Genomic DNA, 21156 nt, shown 5'->3' on the forward strand with positions numbered 1-21156 from the left:
CTTTCTAGAAATCAATGTATATATGCCCATACAGGGACCTCAGTAAAGATAAACTGTCTGAAGTGGAGATTTAACCACCCTTTTGATTGAATTAATCAGTGAAATCAAATTTGTTAAAAGGGGGAGCTTCCCCACTCTTCATAAAGTGTGTGAAATGTTTCCACAATCTTTTGTTAACTCAAGTGTTTTCTTCCAGATCAAGTAATCTGACTGCACTGTCCTAAAAGCATGCTTACTCAGAGGTAAGTCCCACTGAGTTCAGTGGGTTGGATCCAGTGTTTCACCTAGCAGAATTCTGCTGGTTCTAGAAGGAAGAGGTAGGGTGGCAATTTCCGCAAATCCCTCCTTCCCTCTGCGGTCCCTGTGCCCTTTAAAAGGCTGTTACAGTGGACTGGGAGACCTTACAGAACTGGGAGGTGGTGCTGGGGGGCTGCAGAGGGAAGGGGGAAATGGTAAAAATAACCACCCTGCTCCCTTTCTCCAGCAGGGAGCCTCCATTGGATCCTAGTTCCCTATGTGAATGGAAGCAACCCTTCCATTTGCAGAGCAGCAAATCTGAATCCAACTCAATAAGTCTTTCCTACTTGTACATAGGCTTGCACCCTGAAGCATTTCCATGATTCTCAACAGAACTGAATTACATGTAACACTCTTTTAGGAGGCAAAGTCCACCTTTCCGCAACTTTTAACTACCTGTTTGTATATACAAAAGAATGGTTTAAGTGTGTGAACAAGGTAACTAATTAATTTAGGGTGCAATGCTATGGATGTTTGGACAGAAAGAAGTCCTATAACTCCCAGCTGGCTGGGGGATGCAGGGAGTTGTAGGACTTTTTTTTCTGTCTAAACATCCAGAGCATTGCACCTGGAGGGAGCAATCCTTTGGCCCCTAGACATTGTCTGAGAGGCCATAAGATACTGGGGATTCCCCCCTCAGAGGTCAGAGACAGTGCTCCAACCTCAGAAGGGGGAGTCAGAGATCTGCCCCCCTTCCCCTGCCCCCATGCAGCTGGTGTGGAAAGAACTGCATGGTTGCCCTCCAAGATCAGGAACTCGACCTTGGAATGGGGGAGAAGGGGGTGTTTTGGAGAGTGAGGAGACCAGAGAGGCCAGGATATGAGCTATCCTGAGCCTCTGCCAGCCTCCTTCCTCCCCCTCCAAACTGCTCTTGCTAGATGAGCTAAAAGGCTTGTCTAGCAAAATATGCAGGGTGGGAAGATGAAGATCACTTCTGCTGCTCCTCCTGCCCTGCATTGGATGACCAGAATCCTCTGAGCTGCACCCTAAATTGATTTAATTAGGGTGCAATCCTATGGCTGCTAGACAGCGTCTAGATGGCCATAGGATTTTTCATTTTCTGGGAACTGTGCGCCGGCTCTGAGCTCGGTTCCCAGAAAGCTGACTCCCCTCCTCCTCCCCCACCTTGTAGGCTGCGTGGTTAATCCTCAGCTCCATGCTTGGAAGAGCAGCACAGAATGGCCAAAAAGGGGGTGTTCCTGGGGGAGGGCAGAAGCGCTGTTATGATGCACCATCTGGCCTCCCTCCCCTCCCCCTGCTCCGAGGCGCTCTGGCTAGACAGCAGAAATCAGCCATCTAGCCACAAATGCAGGGCAGCCACAGCACGGAGGAGAAGATCCCCTCTGCACTCTGCCTGCCCTGCACTGGATCGTCGGTTGCCCCCAAGTTCAGAGGCAGCCGACTATCCCCGTAGGATTGCGCCCTTAAACAATGAATTTAAGAAGCATAGTTTTAAGTGCTTTGGGGATATTCTAACTTGGTATTTTAGAGCCTTTAGTAACATTTGACTGAATTTCTTCTCCATACCCACTATCAGTTCTCTGGAAAAATCAGTGGAATTAGTCATACCTTTCCCTTCTTGAGGGCAGTATAGACATCTTTATACTGCTGGTACTTCTCTAGCTCAGCCTTCACCAGGACTTGACGGATATGCATTACTTCTTCCACAGTGAGAGCCAGGCATTCCACTGGGTAACAAAACTCCTCCTGAAAGCCAAAATCCTCTATTAATATGCACCTCATAGTATCTCCCAGCCACCAGCTTAGAGGGTCAGCCACCTGGTTAGTAATTTGAGGGAAAGAGATTTTACCATCCAAACTGGAAGAGCATTTTCTGATCTATAGGCATCACGAGTTTCAAGATGTCTAAGAGTTTGGATGTGTAACCAAAAGCAGCCCAATATCTACTAAAAACTTATTATTATCTGTTAAGCCAACCACTATGTTATAAACATCATAATTGTGATTTGATGCATAAAGATGCAAAACAATGTCACCTGCCTCTGAAAACACAGGTGCTCATTTTTACTGAAATTTCTTTGACACTCTGTGATGCCTAGAGCAGCCTGAGAAATGGTTAGTAGCCCAATCCAAAAGAAATCTTTATTCTGTGGTCTCATATGCAGGTAACATGCAATTCTAAATACCGACACACACAGATTTCAGTTACCCCACAGAATGTAAAAGCAATGACATTTTAAACTTCAAAGATCTTTATAGTTCTGTTAATAGCAGAAATACTAATCCAGAAATGAAGGTTTTGTGACAGAAACTAGTATTAAGTAGAACTATTTTCTGATACTAAAACTCACTAGCACGTTAGACCATCAGTATTGCTGGTACCACAGAATAAAAATGTATATTCCCAATTATAATTTAGCCTATTGATTGCATAAATCTAGCTAAAAGACAGAAATCCTTGGAATATTCGACCATATTATACTTTGCAATCTGGCATGTAATTTATGCAACATGGCATGTTAACCCTATCTTCACCTTGCCATAGGCAGATCACAAGGCTGAGGTTGAGCGACCATGGCTTGTGCACAGGCAACCAGTGATCCATGGCTGAGCTAAGACTTTAATCTAGGTCCCATATTATTAGCTCTCAGGTAAAAATGGTAGGAAATTTCACTGTGAATGCAAGCATAATGATGCAAAATTGCAATTAAACAACCAAAACTTAAAATGTAAATTAATTGCAAGTTATTTCATTTTATATAGTTTTAAGATGATTCTGTCTTTTAGTTAGAAAGGAAAAATCATTTATGATGCACACCTGGTAAAAATGAACATACAGAAGACACCATATTTTTAAGAACTGCTGTCTTACCTATCTAGAAATGGAACATACACAGAAACTTCATCCTGCTTAAGGTGCCCGCAAAAAGTCTAAAATTGAATTAAATCTGCCTTTGCAAGCATTAACTTGTTTGCCCTTATTGAAGATGCCTTGTTTTCTGGAGAGCAAAATTTAATAGAGTTTGCTTTGAACTGTGCTTCAAAGCAAATAGAACACCTTTCCTTATCAACAAGGTTTGTGATGTCTTCCCAGTGCCAGATGAATTTTTGTTTTAAACTTTCCCAGGCTTTTTAGCTTTTGTTGATCTGTTTTATTTGGATGCTGCTGTTATAGAGATATTATTTGTAGCTTAGTTTAATGTATTAGTTACTTTAATTAGTTACTTTTAATATTTTACTGTAAGCTGCCTAATACTGGATTGGATCCTGAGATACCCTTCTATTTGTGAAAGGGGCTGCAATTCAGTGGAGATTTCCTCTGGAGGAAGAGGGTGTGGGCAGTTTTTGGTACTTTCCCCTTCTCCCTGCAGTCCCTACCACTGTCTCAGGGGGTCACCCAACCCTCTAGACCAGATTTTCAGGGGGGCTGCAGGAGGAAGGAAGAATCAGCAAAAATTGCCACCTCCTACTTCCTCCAGCATGAGCTGTCCCATCAGTGGAGTTCCACTCACAAGAACTCTGGATCCAAGGTAATGTATTTGGAGGGTGGGGTATAAATCTAAATAAGAAAATGAATAAATAAATGTGATGGCAGCTGGCCCATTTGTTTAAACTTGTGTTTGCCCCAGCTGTAAATGGTCTAGGACCAAGATATTCAAAAGACCGCTTCCTCCACATGAACCTGCCCACCGTTTTAATCATCGCCTCACTACAACTTCAGCCACACCAGGAGAGGTATGTTTGGCTGTGGTAACACCCTGGCTGTGGAACTCCCTCCCAAGAGATTTGATTGGTCTCATTACTGATGATTTTTACATGGGTGATTATTTTTTTTAAAAAAATCTGCTAAACTTTTGATTTGTTTTACTTCCTACCTGCTTATGGATTTATTTGCTGACTTACTTTAATGCTGATTTCATAACTTTGTCTAATTGGTATTTTAATGTAAAATGCTTGCGGGGAGTCTTTTGAGGACTGAACGGCGGTATTTGTTTTAATTAATGATATAATCTATCAAATGGAGCTTATGGTCCCATTTTTATCACAAAAGTGGTGGATGTGTGGGGACACTAAAACCTCCTCTACCTGTGGTTTACTCCCATACAGTTATGTCCCCATTCCCCAAGAACTATTCTTCATAGAATCATAACATAGGTAGGGTTGGAAGGGGCCTACAATCTACTGGGATTTTCAACCTTTTTCTTTTAACATCAGACTCTTTTGACCCACCTCCTTTTTCAAAAGCAGTTTGCCATGCAGCATAAGAGTGAGAAACACAAGTTTGAGAAGCACAAAACCAGTCTACTTGGACATGCCAAACTAAGTCTACTCGGATGTGCCAAGGTCAGCCTGTGAATATCATAGGTAAATGGAGAGTTGAAGGGTGAAGGGCTGTAGTTCAGTGGCACAGCACATGCTTTGAATACAAACGGTCCCAGGTTCAATCCCTGGCATCTCCAGCTAAGGCCGGAAAAACTCTTGCCTGAAACCTTGGAGAGCCATTGCCAGTCAGTGCTGACAGTACCATGTTCCTAATCTGAATCTCCTAGTCTGACACTCTAAACAATACACCATTCCAGCGCTATAATTTCTTCTGTGCAAGCATGCTTAGAATTACAGCCTCAGTGTTAATTCACGATTTTATTTTTAGGAATACACCCAAGGGTTTTTTTTAAAGTGCACACCTACAATATTAATGAGTGATTGAGAAAATCACATATTTAGAAATATTTGTACCATACAGATCTACTCAAGACCCAGGATAAGCTGCAGCTCACTGTCAGGTGTACACTCAGTGGCAAACCCAGCTTTCTGCCATATAATATGTAGAACAGCCTTAATATTAATACTCAACTGAAACTTTTAGTCTAATAGTATTTACTTAAATTCTTCCCTTGGATGTCATTACTGACTGCAACCAATTAAAATACCAATTAATGTATATGTTATTACATATACATTATTATAACATAATGTATATGTTATAATGTATATGTTATTATACTTTCTAGATATTACACTGAAGTTCTCAAACAGTCTCATTTGACTAACTGATAAGTGGAAATGTGAAATATGCTATGTCTTTTTGTTTGTTTCTTGAATATATTATATTGTTCTGTCATTGTTTTCCACTAGAGTAGGTAGTGAAGAAATATAATTTTGTTCTGTCATAAAAATTAGCTTTCATCAAAAATATGAAACACACATGAGCAAAAAGGGGGGATATATGTTTAAATGCTAATATTTTCATTTTTAATAACTTACACAAGGACAAAGAAACTGTAATGCAACATTAAACAAGTATAATAAATACTGAGTTCTTACTGGAATAAAAATTGAGATGCTGAAATGAGATTCCATGATAGGTAAAAAAACCCACGTTTTATTGAAACCAAGTCATGGAACAATTCCACTAAGGTTTATTAAAAGTAACATTTAGCATTACCAGTTCCATACATAATGGATCCACTGTCATGAGGATTACGTGTAATTGAGGTAATCCTCAACACTGCCTAAGATCTTTTTCAGTTCTCAGATTCAGTGGAATTCAGCAAGCTTAGCAAACTACTGAAACTCCATTATTTGCTGGATTTGAAACTATATTAACGTTGAAGACAATTTGATATAAGCATAAGTAATTATAAGATTAAAATGGCACTGAATCTATTAGAAATGTTTGTATTCTCAGAGCATAACACAACCTGAAGCCCCAGGAGGAAAATGATGTATATTGGGATTTTAACTTGAAAAGGGCCACAAAGTCTTTAGTGCTTGAAAGAGGTTCTTGTATCATGCAATACTCAGTATAGCCCTGTTCACACATTACTTGTTGAAGCCCACCCCTGACCCGGCATCTCTTTCCTCCAAGATCTGCATGTTAAGTGCAGCCATCTGCAAAGGAACCCCATTGCACCAACAGCTACTCATGTGTGATCAAGACACATGTGCAACCGTGTCGACTGGCTGCACGGAGCCCCAGGGATGATTCTACTGATATGTCTACTGCACCAAAGAAAATTAAGCTAGCTGTAATGTTTTCCTAGTGGGCTGGACCTTTGAAGATAATCCTTTAGCACTGCTGTCATGGTGTCATGACTTAATGAACTGGACTGAAAATGTCTTAAATGCCACACTTATATGGCCACCTAATGAAAATTAATATAGGAATAACTTTTATTAAATAAAATATAAATATTATTTATAGATTAATAGATGAAGGTCCCAGTTAAATAAAAGTCTATGGTCATATCCAATGCTAGCGCAAAGCTTCTATTACTTTCAGAAACCCTGTTTTCATCTTTGTGGAATAGTCAAATCCAATACTTTGGTTCTGCTTGCACAGTGCTCTGCAAGCAATCCCACAAGGTGTTCCACAACGCATTACAACATCATTAGGCTAGGTGTTGCTTGTGTTAGTTGTGCAAGTTCCGCTAGTGGTTGTGTAGAAAAATGTGTAATTTTTCTGCTAATATAACACTGCATATAACTCCTGCATTGTAAATGCATTTATGAGAAGTCCAAAGATGTTTATCTTCTGCAACTCAATTCCACTGGAAAAATGCACCAGTTAGTTTCTGGAGAAAAATGACCAAGAGTTCAGATATACTTACATGAACCCCCATAATCAAAGATGCCTCTTAAACATCTTTGATTAATAAACACTGGTTTGTGTTTGATTAAAATTTGCTTTACACATGGTGAGCATGTTTACGCACACACACAATTTATAAATGTCTTAATCTGAGCAAAATGGGCATGTGTCAATTCAAATATAGACGAGGTTAAACAAATTTTTAATTCTTCTGAACTGGCTTATTTTCTAACTGTGGTTCCCTTTTTTAGGCTTCACAGATTCTGAAAACTCCTTCCCTAATAATCTTGTGATGTTGCATTTTTAGTTTGCTGTCCTTTCAAATGTAATCTCTGCTACTCAGCATATTGATTAGAGGATCTACACATGCACAGAAGAGTCCTACAGATGTTTAAATCAATTTCAACCAGAATCCAGAGACAACCTAAGCTGTTAAATCTTGCCACAGGTTAGGAAGCTCTCCCCCTTCTTGATGGGAAAGAAAGACTAATCCATAGGATTTATAAAGCCAGCAGCATGAGGCAAACCTTTGAGGGTTTCCATTTGTTGTTAAATGCTCTCTCACATAGGTAATATATAATTCTCGCCACCCCAAATAGGGCTGCTTCAAAAGGATGGGAGCTAAGATGAGAGGCTGTATGTATGGTTGAAAACAGTGTTTTGAGCATCATCCTTGGAAAGACACCTTTTTTCCTGGGAACCTGAACAACAGACAGGAAGTAGAAAAAGGAATGCTGAACACAAATAAAATGTTTATCTGATACTTTGGATTATGTAACTCTAGCTTCAATATTAATTTCCTCAGCATACTAGGAAGCCAGTTCAATAAAACCATCGTTGGTATGTTCCATAGGACAAATTCCCTGCTAATTCAGCTGAAAAACCAAGCAACTTTCTGTTCATTGGAAATGAGAAGCATTTAAAGATGGGGTTTCTTTCACCTTGGGGACCAATTGCCATCATTGGAGCAGAAGGTAAGCAATGAAATTCCATCAGTCCTGAGGGAAGGGATGAAGAAGTTTGCTGTTAAATTTAAGGTACATAATATTTTGAGCTAATCTGTGTCATTTTCTTCTTATTTTGAGCAGCTCTTGTCATGGAACTGTAGTGTTAGAGACATATTTTAGAAATAGGTAATGCAGTTTTTAACAATGTTAAATGATACTGAAACAGTGTTCAATGACAGTTTGAAGAATCTGCTTTAATAACTTCGGATGTTTCTATCTGGATGGCTCCTAGAGCTACCAATCAAAAGGGATTGTGTAGCCATTCAATTTCCCCCTCCTTAATGGCTTTTTTGTGGTAAGAAAAAATAGAAAAAAACACAGTGAGAAAACATGGGAGGATTACAAATGGAAGACATCAGCTGGACCCCCTGTAAAATTATGTGAATGAAACAGGGAGATTGCACAATAAGCCTCTTCTGGAATACCCTTTCACAGTTTTTCTTGACAACATTTCATAATCATTTATTCAGGCATTTCCCCTAGGAGGCACTGTTGTACAACAGATATTCACACATACACTTATGAACAAAGCACCATAATCTCAATTTGTTTGTTTTTCCCCATCACCTTTTTTGTATTAGCATGACTCATACTCATATACAAAAATGTATGTATAGTGTATAAGGCTGCAAGTATTAAGACACAACTATATTTAAGTGCCAATATATATATATTGTTTTTTGAGGCACATATCAAAGAAACTCATACAGACATTCTTGTATTACATTAGGCATGTTCCCCTCATACAAGAGTATGAATCTCCATATATAAAAAAACATGCACACAAAAATGAAACATGAAAAGAGTCTTTCACTCTATACATGGGGAAGCAAAATATATTTTTGGATTAGTTTGATTACTACAGCTACCTCTACAGGGGCCTGCCCTTGAAAAGCATCCAGAAACTCCAACTGGTACAGAGTGCTGTTGCCAGTTGGAGTGTGTCACTAGGAGCATATCACACTGATCTTTTTTGATTTGCGCTGGTTACCTATTTGTTTCCAGGCTCAATTTAAGGCACTGGTTTTAACTTATAAAGCCCTAAATGGCTTGGGATTTGCATACCTAAAGAGAAGAGCTTCTTCTAGATGAGCTGCTCCCATACATTCTGTCCAGCATCTGTGCCACCACTAAATGGAGGCTTGATCTACTAGACAGATCATTTTCAATTGTACCACTGATTATGTGGATTGCTCTCTTCAGGGAGACCCATCAAGCCCAGACATAATATGAGTTTGGGCACCAGGCTAAATCCTGGACCTTCTAAGAAGCCTTTTGGCTGAGTCGAAACTTGCATTTTTATTTCCCCCTGCTTTCTGTGTTTTGACTAATTGTTATGGACTTGTTATGGGTCCTGCTGGGTTTTTTTGTTGCTCATGCTCATGCTGCTTTGGCTTTTTCTTGTTAGTTTTATTTTTTGTATTTTGATATATTGTAGCTTTGATTATATCTTGTAGCCGCCTTGCATTGTTTTACTAGAAAGGCGGGATATAAAGGTTTAAAATGAATTAAAAAAATACTTACAAGAAGCCTCCTCATTTTCATAAGGCCAAACAACAGAACTAGGGTGTGCTCATTTACCTTTCAATGGTACAAGATATAAAATATGAGATTATTATGGAGAAATATAGGTTTAAGGGTTTTCTTTCTAGCAACCTTTTACCAGTTCACCATATTTGCTGTAATTTTGTTATCAGGTATTATTTTCATACCACTTGTACCAATCTCACCTTAATTTCATTTCAAGGTCTAAAGTAATAATACAGGTGCCAAACAACATCTTTCTTCTAGAGACTGAGTTCTAAAAGCAAAACCAAGCAAGCACCTGATTTCAGCTGGCAGTACCATAAAAAGGCAAGGTATGGTCTCCTTTACTGTTTTGTGTTCCAACAACAGTATAAGAGACTTCACAAATCCATAAACAAATAGTAAAAATACATGAAGAATTTAAAAAATTTTAAAAGTCAAGAATATCTTCAAATTATTTTAAACAAGGGTGAGACAAGATTTTTTGAAGGCACAGTCTCTCATTTTTGAGTAGGATAAGAATAATGTAACACGTTAATCAGAAATACCAAACATTCAAACACCTCAAAGCTATATTTGTCTGTGAAGACTTTAGCGTGCAACAGACTCAATGAAAATAAACATTTTTGTACCGCATGAAAAATAACGGCTGCAGGTTTTCTGTATGCTAATTATTTTCCTCAGCCATACTTTGAATTAACTCTCTCTCTCATATGTGCAAAACAATTACACTCTGAAGTAAATTCTTGGAAAATAATTCCTTTTGTACTGTAGTCTGCATATTGCACTGACAAATGAGCTTAAGGTTGCTGGAATGCTGTTTACCTAGAATCACAAGCTGTACTCAAGTTACAGTCATATGACAAAAGCCATTTTATATCTTCTTGGGGAAAAGGCTGCGCCCTCTCAGTATTAGTGAAGTATATTATTTAATACAAGTTAACCTCAGTACCTTGAAGAATTGGCATCCAAATCACAGCCTCTTGAGCCAAGGAGAAATAAGAAGGGCTCTCTTGAAAGGCAATCAATGCCACTCAATTTACTTGAAGAGCTAGCAAGTGGCCCTTTTCTCTCAAAACCTGAATTCTTTCAGTCTCTTCCAATTCTAAGGGACACGTTAGGGCCCTTTTGGCAAGGAACAAGAAACTAAAAAGTGAACTTGGATCTCTCTTATGAAATTGCAAGGCATTTAAAACACTGTGCTAGCCTCAAAACAGGCATTTTGTTCCCCCATGACACTTATGGGCTGTCGGAAAACTGCTTTCAGTTAAAGCCAATTGACTGAATGTGCTTTACTTCCTTTTCAAGAAGAACCTTTTTTTTTGTCCCCAGTGGATTCAATATTGTAATGTGATCACATACTTCTCAAAGTAACTTTAAATATGTGGGAGGAGAAAAAATCTCAAACTTCAATAATAAATTAAAATGCTGCAAAAACAGAGAAAGCATTCATTTCATTTTCATTTGGAATATGCCTATTAAAGAACTGTTATTTGGAGACATTTGTTTTGTTAGAATATTTAAATAGGAATTTCATCAATGCTTTAGCACAACATTCAAAACCCAAATCAGAAAGTTCAGAGTTATTGCATTTTGGAGCTTCTATTCAGTCCATTGGAGACAAAGCTCAAGTGCTGATCCAAATTCTCAGTTCGAGCTGGTATTGCATCTGGGGTGTCATCACAGCACTATTTTTAAATTTTATTTTTCTCTTCTCATTGCTGTGGAGTTGCTATATCTGTACCCTTGAACCAATGCTGAAAATGATCTACCACAATACTTACAAGTGATCTAGAGCTCTGTTTTGTAGGGGGCAGGAATTGTCGTACATTGGTTGGTGTTTCCTTTTCAATGGAGTGTCGCCTCTGAGGTGGTTGTCTCCTCTCTGGCTGTGGCGTGGATGATATTGGCAAGAATTTTGGAGGCACTATAAATACAATCAGCATTAATCAGATGCTAATAACGAGATGTTTTCCTTTGAAAGCAGGACCAAAGAAATCAAAAGGAAAGAATATAGGTTACTGAACATTATTATTCTAATGAGACTGTTCTGGTGCTCCTACAAATGAGGTGCACCAATTGGTGAATGTAATTTTTGATACTCTGGTAACACAGATTAAACCATTATACACTTATAATGGTGTGAACTATCCTTGTTAAGTAAAATTAGATCATGACACTGCAAGCCAAGATAGATAACCAGATCATCATTCTGTTTATAAAGACAAGGACAAATTCAAGAAAAACAGCTTCCAAGCCAAAATCTAATAACTTTCTACTGTATTCAGTAAAAGGTGTCCCCAACCAGTCGTGTCCGACTCTAGGGTGTGGTGCTCATCTCCATTTCTAAGCCGAAGAGCCAGCACTGTCTGAAGACGCTTCCGTGGTCATGTGGCCGGCATGACTGAACACCGAGGTGCACGGAACGCTGTTACCTTTCCCGCCGAAGCAGTACCGATTTATCTACTTGAAATTTCTTGCTTTTGAACTGCTAGGTTGGCAGAAGCTGGGACTGAAGACGGGAGCTCACTCCGTCACGCAGCACTCAGGTCTCGAACTGCTGTCCTGCCGACCTTCCGGTCTGCAGTTCAGCGTCTTAACCACTAAGCCACCGCGTCCCCTTTTACTGTATTCAGTACATTAAGCTAAATTTTCTTCACAATCCAATACAGCTCTCAATACATGCTTAACTATCAGAAAACTGTAACATCTCCTCACTACGTCTGTATCACTAGATCCAAAATCTCAAGTTCTCACCCTACGATTTCCTGTATCATAGCTATCTTTTCCTTTAGCCTCCTCCAGACCAGACTCCATGGCCATCAGAACTTCCTTTTAACTGAGTAAGTTGGATATACCTTATTTGAACCATCTGCTTCAAAAGTTTTCTTTTACAACATTCAGCACAATCTTTTTCTTTTTGGGTGTTGGACTCTTACCCTTTTTCCCAGATGTAGTCTCTGGAAATGTATCTTCCATTTGGGAAGGAGATATACTACTGCTGCTAGCTGATTTGTGTATAGACTCCTCCTAAACATAAAAAAAAATTAAGGGAATTAGAAATCTTGACAATCTGTTGCCTCTCCCCACTTACAAAAATCATACAGTATTTTATCTAACAACTTAAATGTGGAAATAAATGCTACAGCACTTGTGCCCTTGTTATTTGCAAACAGATCAGTAGTGGGAGAAATTGAAACTTTACGCAAGAGTGAGGTGCCTTCTGCCCCCCCCCCCCGCCACCCTATTTTTTGTATCACCTTTTGTAGGGCAGCAACTCTTCCTTCTGAACTTCTCACTCTCTGCCTCCCTGCTGCCCTTTCTTCTCCATGGCTGGCTGCAAGGCTGCTTCTTCCCAGTGCATGCTGCAAAGTGCTGTGTGGCTCACTTTAAGGCTGTAACCATGTGCCATTTTGATTTAAATAATTTTCCCTAGAGTGAGAGTGGCAACAATCTCAGCCAATCACCCACTATCTTTTAGGGTACAGGGTCAATGAGAGCACTAGAGCAGCAAAAGGTGGGTCAGGTGGCTCAGCTCATGCTGTCATTGGTTGCGTGCATCTAAAGGTGGCTTGTGATTGGCTGAGGTTACTTTCACCTCATTCTGGATAAAAGTGTATCAATTAAAATGGTGCATGGATGCAGCCTCAGCTGGTGCAGTGCTTCTCTTTCTAGTGCACTGTGGTTTTCTGCTGCTGCTGCTTCTCTGGCATTGTTTGGGGGCCCTCTGAGCAGCTACCATACTGCAAGGTCCCAGACTTCCATCTAGTGGTCTAGTGCTAATGGCACTACTGCCTTTACTTCTTTTACCAAGACCCTGAGAGGAATTTCCAGCTACTGCTGTAAAATACTATACTTCAATAAATGCTTAGAAGATGAGGCCCCTCTCAACATGTGAGCAAATAACCACACAATCTCCAACACTGCCCCCTGCATCTTTCCAAGCAGCAGCAGGGTCCCTTCCCCTACACCCGAAGTATTTTTAGCACTTGGCCAGGCATACTTCAAAACAGACGGAGGCATACTCTGGTCATGAACACCTGCCATGTTCACTTCATAAGAATGTATCTGGGCTCCATGGGAAATGATGATGGCAGGCAGTTGGAGGCCAGAGTCTTACTTTGCAGCACATCTAGTCACCTGCATTTTTGGTAATCCAATTTTTTAAAATAAATTCAATAGGGCAGGGAGGTTGAACCTCTGGCCTTTGCTCCAAATTTGGCCACTCCAGTATCCAGGATTCCACAAATGGCCCCACCCCCTTTCCCCTACCTTTGTTTTGTGGTTTCCTGGCTTTTCCCTTCATTCTAAAAGGCTGAAATGCCTCTCCTAAGGGTTAGTTACTTGCAGTAAGAGGTTTAACCTAAATATCCTGGCATTTTTGTATTTTGTCCCCATCCCTTTTGCCTTCGTCCCTGCCCACACTAGAACGCAGCCCCTCCAAAACTGAATTGGCCTTCAAGCTAAAAGATATTTGACCCCTCTGTGATAGGGGCAGGGGTCCTTGCAGGCACCATGTTGGGGGAAGCCAACAAAATGGGAAAAGCAAAAAGTGATGGGGTAGACAAGAGGGATGTTTTATTCAACAAAAATGAGTAGTTTCAAAAAGTTTTGGACTATATATAGATCTTTCTTCAGGGATATTCAGTATGATCCAATCAAATAACGCCTGCTCTTCAAACCCATCTCCTATGCTATACCTGTTGGAGGAGACAGGTCTAAACATCTGCACCGGTACATTTGCCTGCAACATTAGCTTAACAACATAGTTTACAATATCCTGGTAGTGCACGTCTGTCAGACCTGGCTTCTATACAACTGAGAGTGCAGTGAGAGGGAGGTGAATGTACTTTATAGCAAGCCAGCCTGACTTAGACATTTTTATATATATAAGGAGTGTCACCTGGCCTACTAATGCAGGAAGCTTCCTTGCTTGATGCTGCCGGTCTGTCTGCAATTATCTCTGTTAGTGAGACCAGGGTGATGGCACACAGGCTGAATCCCCATTTGACATCCCTTAGGTCACCACTTCAGGGCCTGCATTAGGCTTGCATCCTGACCAAGTTTCTGGGCAGCCTAACTTAAATTAGATTTGGTACACTAAATTTTAGATTTGGGTCGTCAATCTTAAAATAAAATGTGTCCAATGTGGATAATCTCATGTTTTGTCAAGACTGATTCTTTACTTGTTTTATTTAGGGAAGGGATTATAAAATATTATTATAACCAACTTTAGTAAGTTAGTAGTAAAACAGAACGGAACTAAGAGAAAACGCTGCCTGACAACTTACCTCTGAATCTGAGCTATCCAGCTCAGCCAAAGTGGGAGCTTTCAACAGTCTCTTCCGTTGCACTGCCAACTTAGTAGTACCAACACCATTCAACTTTGCGTCAGATGCCAAGCTCCCATTTGCTACACAGCTTTCTGACAGTTTTTTGGAGGCCTCTGGTGTGGATACATCTAAAACAACAACACAGAAATGTTTGTAGTGGCATATTAGAAACAGCACGCGTACTTCATTTATATCTTATTATAATAGGACAATTACTATATAAATTCCACAACTGTAATATTTTTTTTTAAACTGCAGACACTGGTGTATAATACAGATGTGATGAGACAGAAAGGATTAGTGGAACTGAAGTGGTGAGAAACATGGGGCTTTCACAAAGGTACCTTCAAAAATTATCTCATCCAAATTATATATTTATTTGTATTTCTGGCAGATAACACTAAACTCAAAGATCAATAAAACCAATAGAATATTAAGATTTGTGGAGTACCTTAAGTGAATACCTGCTTATTTAAAGAGTCCCCACCCCCGCAAATCTTTGATTGTACAGCTAGATTTAACTGGAATGGCTGATCCTTTAAAAATATATTTTACAGTGGTTTTATTGTATAATACTGTATTGATATATTATAATAAGATGCTCTGAGTTTCCTAGCTCATTAGAAAAACTACAGTTATAATAACCAAAGTCATGATAGCTGGGAGGAGACCCCGTTGTCATAAAGGGTTGATGGACAGGGCCATGATAGAACAAGTTCAACACTTAAATCTGGGTATGCTGTTCAGTAAATATTTGTTGTAGAAAAAATAATATAAGAGCTATAAGATAAATGCAGCTTGAGTGATAAGGCTGTTCTTTAAATATAACGGAAGAAATGGTGTAGTTCAATTTTTAGGCCATTAAGGTCTTTGCAGGTAAATTGTATCCTACTATCCTACTTATTATATGTTGCAGATATGTGGATTTAGAGATCTACTTCTTGTTAAGACTTTACAGAACCAGTTCCTTAAAAACCTTCTTGGTCTTGTCAATGGTACATTCAGCTGCAATATTGAGAGGTAAGGCAGGCTTACCTTTGTTGAAAAGTTAATTCTTTGTTAAAAGTTAATTCTTTTCTGCTGGAGACTGAAAAATCATCCAGAGAGCTGATACAGCACAAAGTATATCTCAGAACACACAGCTAGATGAGAATGGACTATCTAGTGTAAGAAGTTAATGCTGGGATATGATTTATTGCCAGGCCATTAGACTGATAGCCAGTGATCACGCCAAAAAAGAAAATGGTAAAAAATACTCAAAGATAAAACCTTAAAATATGCTGCCAATGTGGGTCTGGCAAAAATACAAAGTTCTGTTTTCTTGCAATGGCCCTATTGTTACACAATTGACCATTACATACAAAGATATTTATCAGAATAATTAACAGATTATTTTTCTATTCCTCTGGCAGATGAGAAATATAGAAATACTCTGTGGATTAAGCCCTTCTGTGAACCAAATTAATACAGGATCTAGTGCATTATCTATTTTACTGCATACTTTATAAAGAGCCAAGGGATTTATGATCCTATAATCAAATTATCTGACTTTAGAAAAGAATAGAAAATTTGCTATCTTCTTGCAGACACAAATTTGTATCTAACATATACGTAAACTCCACTTGCTAAAGCTGCATCCTAGTCTTAAAATTAAGATGATGAGAGAGACTGCTGTTTGTTTTGATGATCTATGTATATAATTCTTATCCCTATAAAATTATTTTACATCTATATGTAATTTTTTTTCCTCAGGGGGAATTGCCATGACATTTGATTGATGAAACAAAATATTTTACTGAATGATAAACCAGAACCTTCACCCAGCCTGCAAAATACAGGTTTCAGTTTTAGAGCTGGATAATAATGTGATGTTTTTATACTGACCCAGAGAACTCCACACACACATACAAAATCAACATTGCCAATATGCACATTAGCAACTGTAAACAGTCAGAAACCTATATTTTAAGGACAATCCTAGATTTGTTATTTTAATTTGTAGTCAAATTAGTGCCTCATCTTCACCACTCTAACTCCAAGCATGCTTAGATCATCTAATGAAGCCCTGTTCTGCACACCCTGATCATCAGAAACTAGGCTGGTGGTCACAAAGAGCATAGCTCTCTCAGTGGTGGCACTATCCCTTGGAATTCCTTTTAAAGAATTCCTTCTTGAAAAATACCTATTTGAGCAAGGTATTTGCAAGATGGTGGCTTTTAGCTGCAGGGCTACTGTGACGGATTTGTGAAAAATCTGTTAACGTTTAATGGGTTTAACATTGTTTTAGAATTGATTTTATTGTTGTATTTTGTTTTTATTGCAGGTAGTCTTGGATCATCTGCCAGACAAAGATGTAGCGTATATTCAGTAAGCCAACTGAACAGAAATAAGCTTAACTAAAGGGAATTGTGCCTGATAAGCCTGAAACTGATCTAAAAGCTGGCTCATACTATAATGGCTGCTTGAGTTCTGCTCTGTGTCATCAAAACAGAAAAGGATTTCAATGCTTTTTCAGAAGAAATGTAGAGAGGGTGAGCAATCATTGTCTTTGTTTTTACTTCAGCTATATAAATATATACAGCTGTATATAAATATTGAGCTCTATATAAATATATAGAAAGTGTGGGGCTTCAAGATGACTAGAATAAAAATCATCATAACTGGTGCGTGCATGTGTGTGCGCACACACACCCATGTGTATTAGGGACAAGGGGAGCATTCAAATTGAAATTATTGATCTGAACTTGTAAACAAAACATTAAAAATACACCAACAAATGTAGGGTACTGGATCCCACCCTAAGGGAAGAATCAGGTCCCTTTTCTTCAGAGGCAAATGCCCAGCTCCAACCAGGGCAGGCCTTACTATTAAATAAATTGAGGAGTTTGGGGTACCATTACAGTACAATAACTGGTCCATTATTTCATTATTATAGTCTTGTTGCTATGGGGAACTTTTCTGTCTCAGGCATCAAAATGTCTTGGGTTGTCCTTGGCCCCAGTAGCAGTAGCATCTTCTTAAACAAAGTGCACAGCATGCCAAACTGCCATCCCGAGGTGGGGAGAAGATAGTAAAAATAAATGCACTTTTATTTTTTACTGAGTGGGGTATTTGCCCACAAAATGGCTCTTGAGAACTTTTTTTTGTAGGTAGAGTCTGAAACAAAAAATACTTATTACTTCATTCAATACATGTTGATTTGGCCAGACAAACAGGGGAGGCAGCAGTTTTTACCTCTGTTGTCAGTCAGTAATTTCAAGCCAAACAGTAGCTTGGCTGTACAATAAACATCTCTCATGTTGCCAAGAAAACGATCAAATACTATAGGCTATCTTCCTTTACAGAAAAGTACTGGGTTTGATAATGTAACAGTGCAATTTTGAACATGTCTATTAAGATGCAAGTCCCATTGCTTTTAATGGGGCTTACTTCAAGTACGTGTTATAGGTTTGCAGCCTTACAATGAAACCCTATGTATGTTTACTCAGAAGTAAGTGCCACTCAGTTCACCTACCATGAAAATGTGTATAAAGTTACAACCTTACGCTCTCTTTTTTTAAAGCGGACTGTGTCACTTTCGTATCAGTGACTACTACTAAGGTATAAAGCAAGAGAATACAAACACAAAATGGAATCCATCTTTTTCCCAAGTTACAAAGGATTAAATCCAACACTGCATGAGTGGACTTCCACCTGTGCAATGGGAATTCCCCTTGCTCTCCTCCCCCTTGCTCTCCTTCCCAATGACCCCAAATCTATTCCAGAGGTTTTCCCAACTTTCTGGAGCTGATTTGGGGACCATATGGGAAGACGAAGAAATCCGTTCCATCAGCAGTTTTCACTCCAGTGGCAGATGGCATGGGTTGGATACAACCCAATTACTGTGCCTACCAAATGAATACAGAACATAAATTATATATGAGAATACAAGCAAGCATGTAACCACGTGCTGTTTGCATTGAATAGCTTCCACTGACACACAATTGGAACAGAAGCTCAGGCATTGTATAGTATGATGTTTGCCTAGAAATATATGCAATCTGGGAAGAACAGAAAATAAGAAGTCTCAGAATTGATGCAGATCTCCCCATTTACACTAAGAGTATAAGGCAGCTTAAAGAAGAATAATGTGAAATCTGTTTTTATTTTCAATATGCTTGCGTGGCTAGTCTGGACAAGAAAAAGTTCCGAATTATATATTGAAGCAAGTCAACCCAATACCTTGCGTTATGAAGCTGACTTGTTTTAAGAAACCATACTTAAGATGAACCACAGTTTAGGGTTTGCGCATAATGCTAAATTGCAGTTAACCAAAACAAAAATGAAAAAATTCCGATATCTTTGCAGCCACACTGGAGCTTGTTTCTATACACAGCTGATTATCTTGGAAGATAGATGTTATGGAGTGCCATGTTCCAGTGTCCTGACTCCTTACAGGAAGTAGTCTGTGCTCTGAATCTAGTGCTTACCAAATTATTTTGTGGAAATTACGTTTGATGGGCCTGTCTAGGCATACATTCACATTATCAACATCTTTGCACTTTAGACTCCTTTTACCTGGAGAAGGCTACTTAACCGAATCAGGAATTTTAACCACAAATGAGAAGGCCTAGAGTTCAATGGGGCTTACTTCTGAGTAGACATGTATAGGATTGCACTGTTAGTCCAGTCATAAATCCCTTCGCCCTAGTTCTAGATCAGGGATGAGGAACTTCAAGCCTGCTGGCCTTTATAAGATTTCAGTAGGTCTCTGCATGTTACTGAGACAACAGTTCTTCCTGAGTGCGTTCCAGCCAGCATAGATCTGTCCAGGGTCCTGAAAGGCCTACTCATCCTGCATAGTCAAACTTGCTTTGCTCTGCTTTGTCATTCTAGTAATTGCAGCTGCTTCACATTGGCTGCCTTGGGAATGTTGAGCCAAGCTAGACAGGGCACACTCCTCCGGCCAGAGCTTTGGCCAGGCATCTGATGATGTCAAGGAATGGGGACCCATCCCTGATATCATGGATGGGGCCTCACCTCACCTCATGATGTCATCTGACCCACAGGAGCCCAGGCAGGTCTGGCCCCTGGACCCAAAAAGGTGCCCCACCCCTGTTCTAGATATCGTTCCTGTTCCCTAATGATCAAGCAGTTGCTTGGAAGATAAATTAGCCTCATCTTTCCGCTGGGCAACATGCTGCAGTGGGTGGTGAGCAGGGGATCCCAGTGCAGGAGTAGATATTCCTAACTGGAGATAACATTTTTTCCTTAACTGATATCCTCAGATTCTTGGATCAAACCCAGTTCCCTAAGGTGGGATTCTAGTTTAGGTATCACCTCCTATCATTGTATCAGTATGAGATTGGAGAATCTATAATAGTGGTTATTCTTTTGGCCTTCAAACCCTTCTCACTGGAAGTTAAAATTCCTAATTGAATTAAGTAGTTTAATTCCAGGAATTGTGCACTGATTATTAGACAATGTTTCCTTAATTTCCATGAACTGCTTCCTCTGCCTTCCCTGTTAGTATACAAAGGGCTCACAGCATAAGAGTTATCATTTCTTCTGAAAATAAGAGTTCCCCTGTGAGGAATTCATTAAATTATTAATTACTGAACCTTCCTTGCTGATCTGAATATCAAGTTAAAGTAGTCTATCTGAAGCATTTGAAGATCAATTGAAGCCTGCAGCTTCAAACTGGGGAAGTATTTCATCTACAAGCTCTATAGGAGTGAATTTCTGATTAGATTGGAGGAAGGGGAAGTTCAATAATAGCTTTGCTAGGGAAGCACTCAACACATATGAAGTATTATTAATTATATATAAGAGAAAATACAATCTTATAGATAATACCACTTAAACCAGTGTTCTTCACTGCAAAGCATGAGGGTCACTGGCAGCTCTCAATCACTTCTAGCATGGCTCTCTGCCTCTCTCCCATTCATTCACTCTCTCTTTTTTTCTTTTTTCTTTGCAGTAGCTGCACAATCTCAGCAGGGGCTCTCTAGCTTTGCCTTGTTGTTTGCTTTGGCGGTGGGCCAGCTGCTGTGATTGTGCTACCAGAAGAGGCTTCAGGGGTGGGGAGTCAAGAGACCTGCTACACCTCAGCTGTAAGGTGGCTGGGGGGCTCTCCAGCCAAGTCTGGTGCACAAGAGTTGCTGCTTTATTAGTGTGGGAAGAGGTGACCACCTCCCCACCCCAGCTTGTGAAAGGTAGCCTTAATGATAGTTCCTGGAGCCAAAGTGGTTCCTGCTTCAAAAATAGTGAAAACCAATGACTTAGACAAACACATACTATTTAAATCAGAAAAAATAGCCCCAATACCTCTGCCTCCCCAGGTGCTAAAACTAGGTGGGAATATCAATTAGGAGCAACTTCTAAAAATAAGGGGCAAAGAAACCACAAGTTGTTGGCAAGCATGACCAATGTACCGACATTTCTTGGGAATTTTAAGGCA

The 21156-nt window shown here is 39.5% G+C and overlaps 1 protein-coding gene and 1 long non-coding RNA gene across 6 annotated transcripts in view; one reads left to right on the plus strand and one right to left on the minus strand.

Moving 5' to 3' along the window:
* The window catches only part of SPIRE1 (spire type actin nucleation factor 1), a 120276-nt gene that overhangs the window by 5921 nt on the left and 93199 nt on the right, over positions 1-21156 (minus strand). For 2 of the 5 annotated variants that reach the window (XM_084849881.1, XM_084849880.1), the window contains exons 9-12: positions 14676-14845; positions 12324-12414; positions 11169-11311; positions 1867-2004 (exon numbers count right to left, since the gene is read on the minus strand). In XM_084849881.1, coding sequence (XP_084706007.1) covers positions 1867-2004; positions 11169-11311; positions 12324-12414; positions 14676-14845 — 542 coding nt within the window. Of the gene's footprint in view, positions 1-1866; positions 2005-7377; positions 7552-9381; positions 9439-11168; positions 11312-12323; positions 12415-14675; positions 14846-21156 lie in introns of all 5 variants that reach the window. The other 3 variants (XM_084849876.1, XM_084849877.1, XM_084849879.1) reach the window with 3 other exon arrangements.
* On the plus strand, positions 197-15043 carry LOC146347118 (uncharacterized). The gene is made up of 4 exons (XR_014790156.1): positions 197-242; positions 3888-3993; positions 7704-7824; positions 14976-15043. It is a non-coding gene; the product is annotated as an uncharacterized LOC146347118 (long non-coding RNA).

The sequence above is a fragment of the Heloderma suspectum genome, chromosome 4 (assembly GCF_057233095.1).
Source record: "Heloderma suspectum isolate Gila_16-S chromosome 4, 16-S_ref, whole genome shotgun sequence".
Classification (NCBI taxonomy): Eukaryota; Metazoa; Chordata; class Lepidosauria; order Squamata; family Helodermatidae; genus Heloderma; species Heloderma suspectum.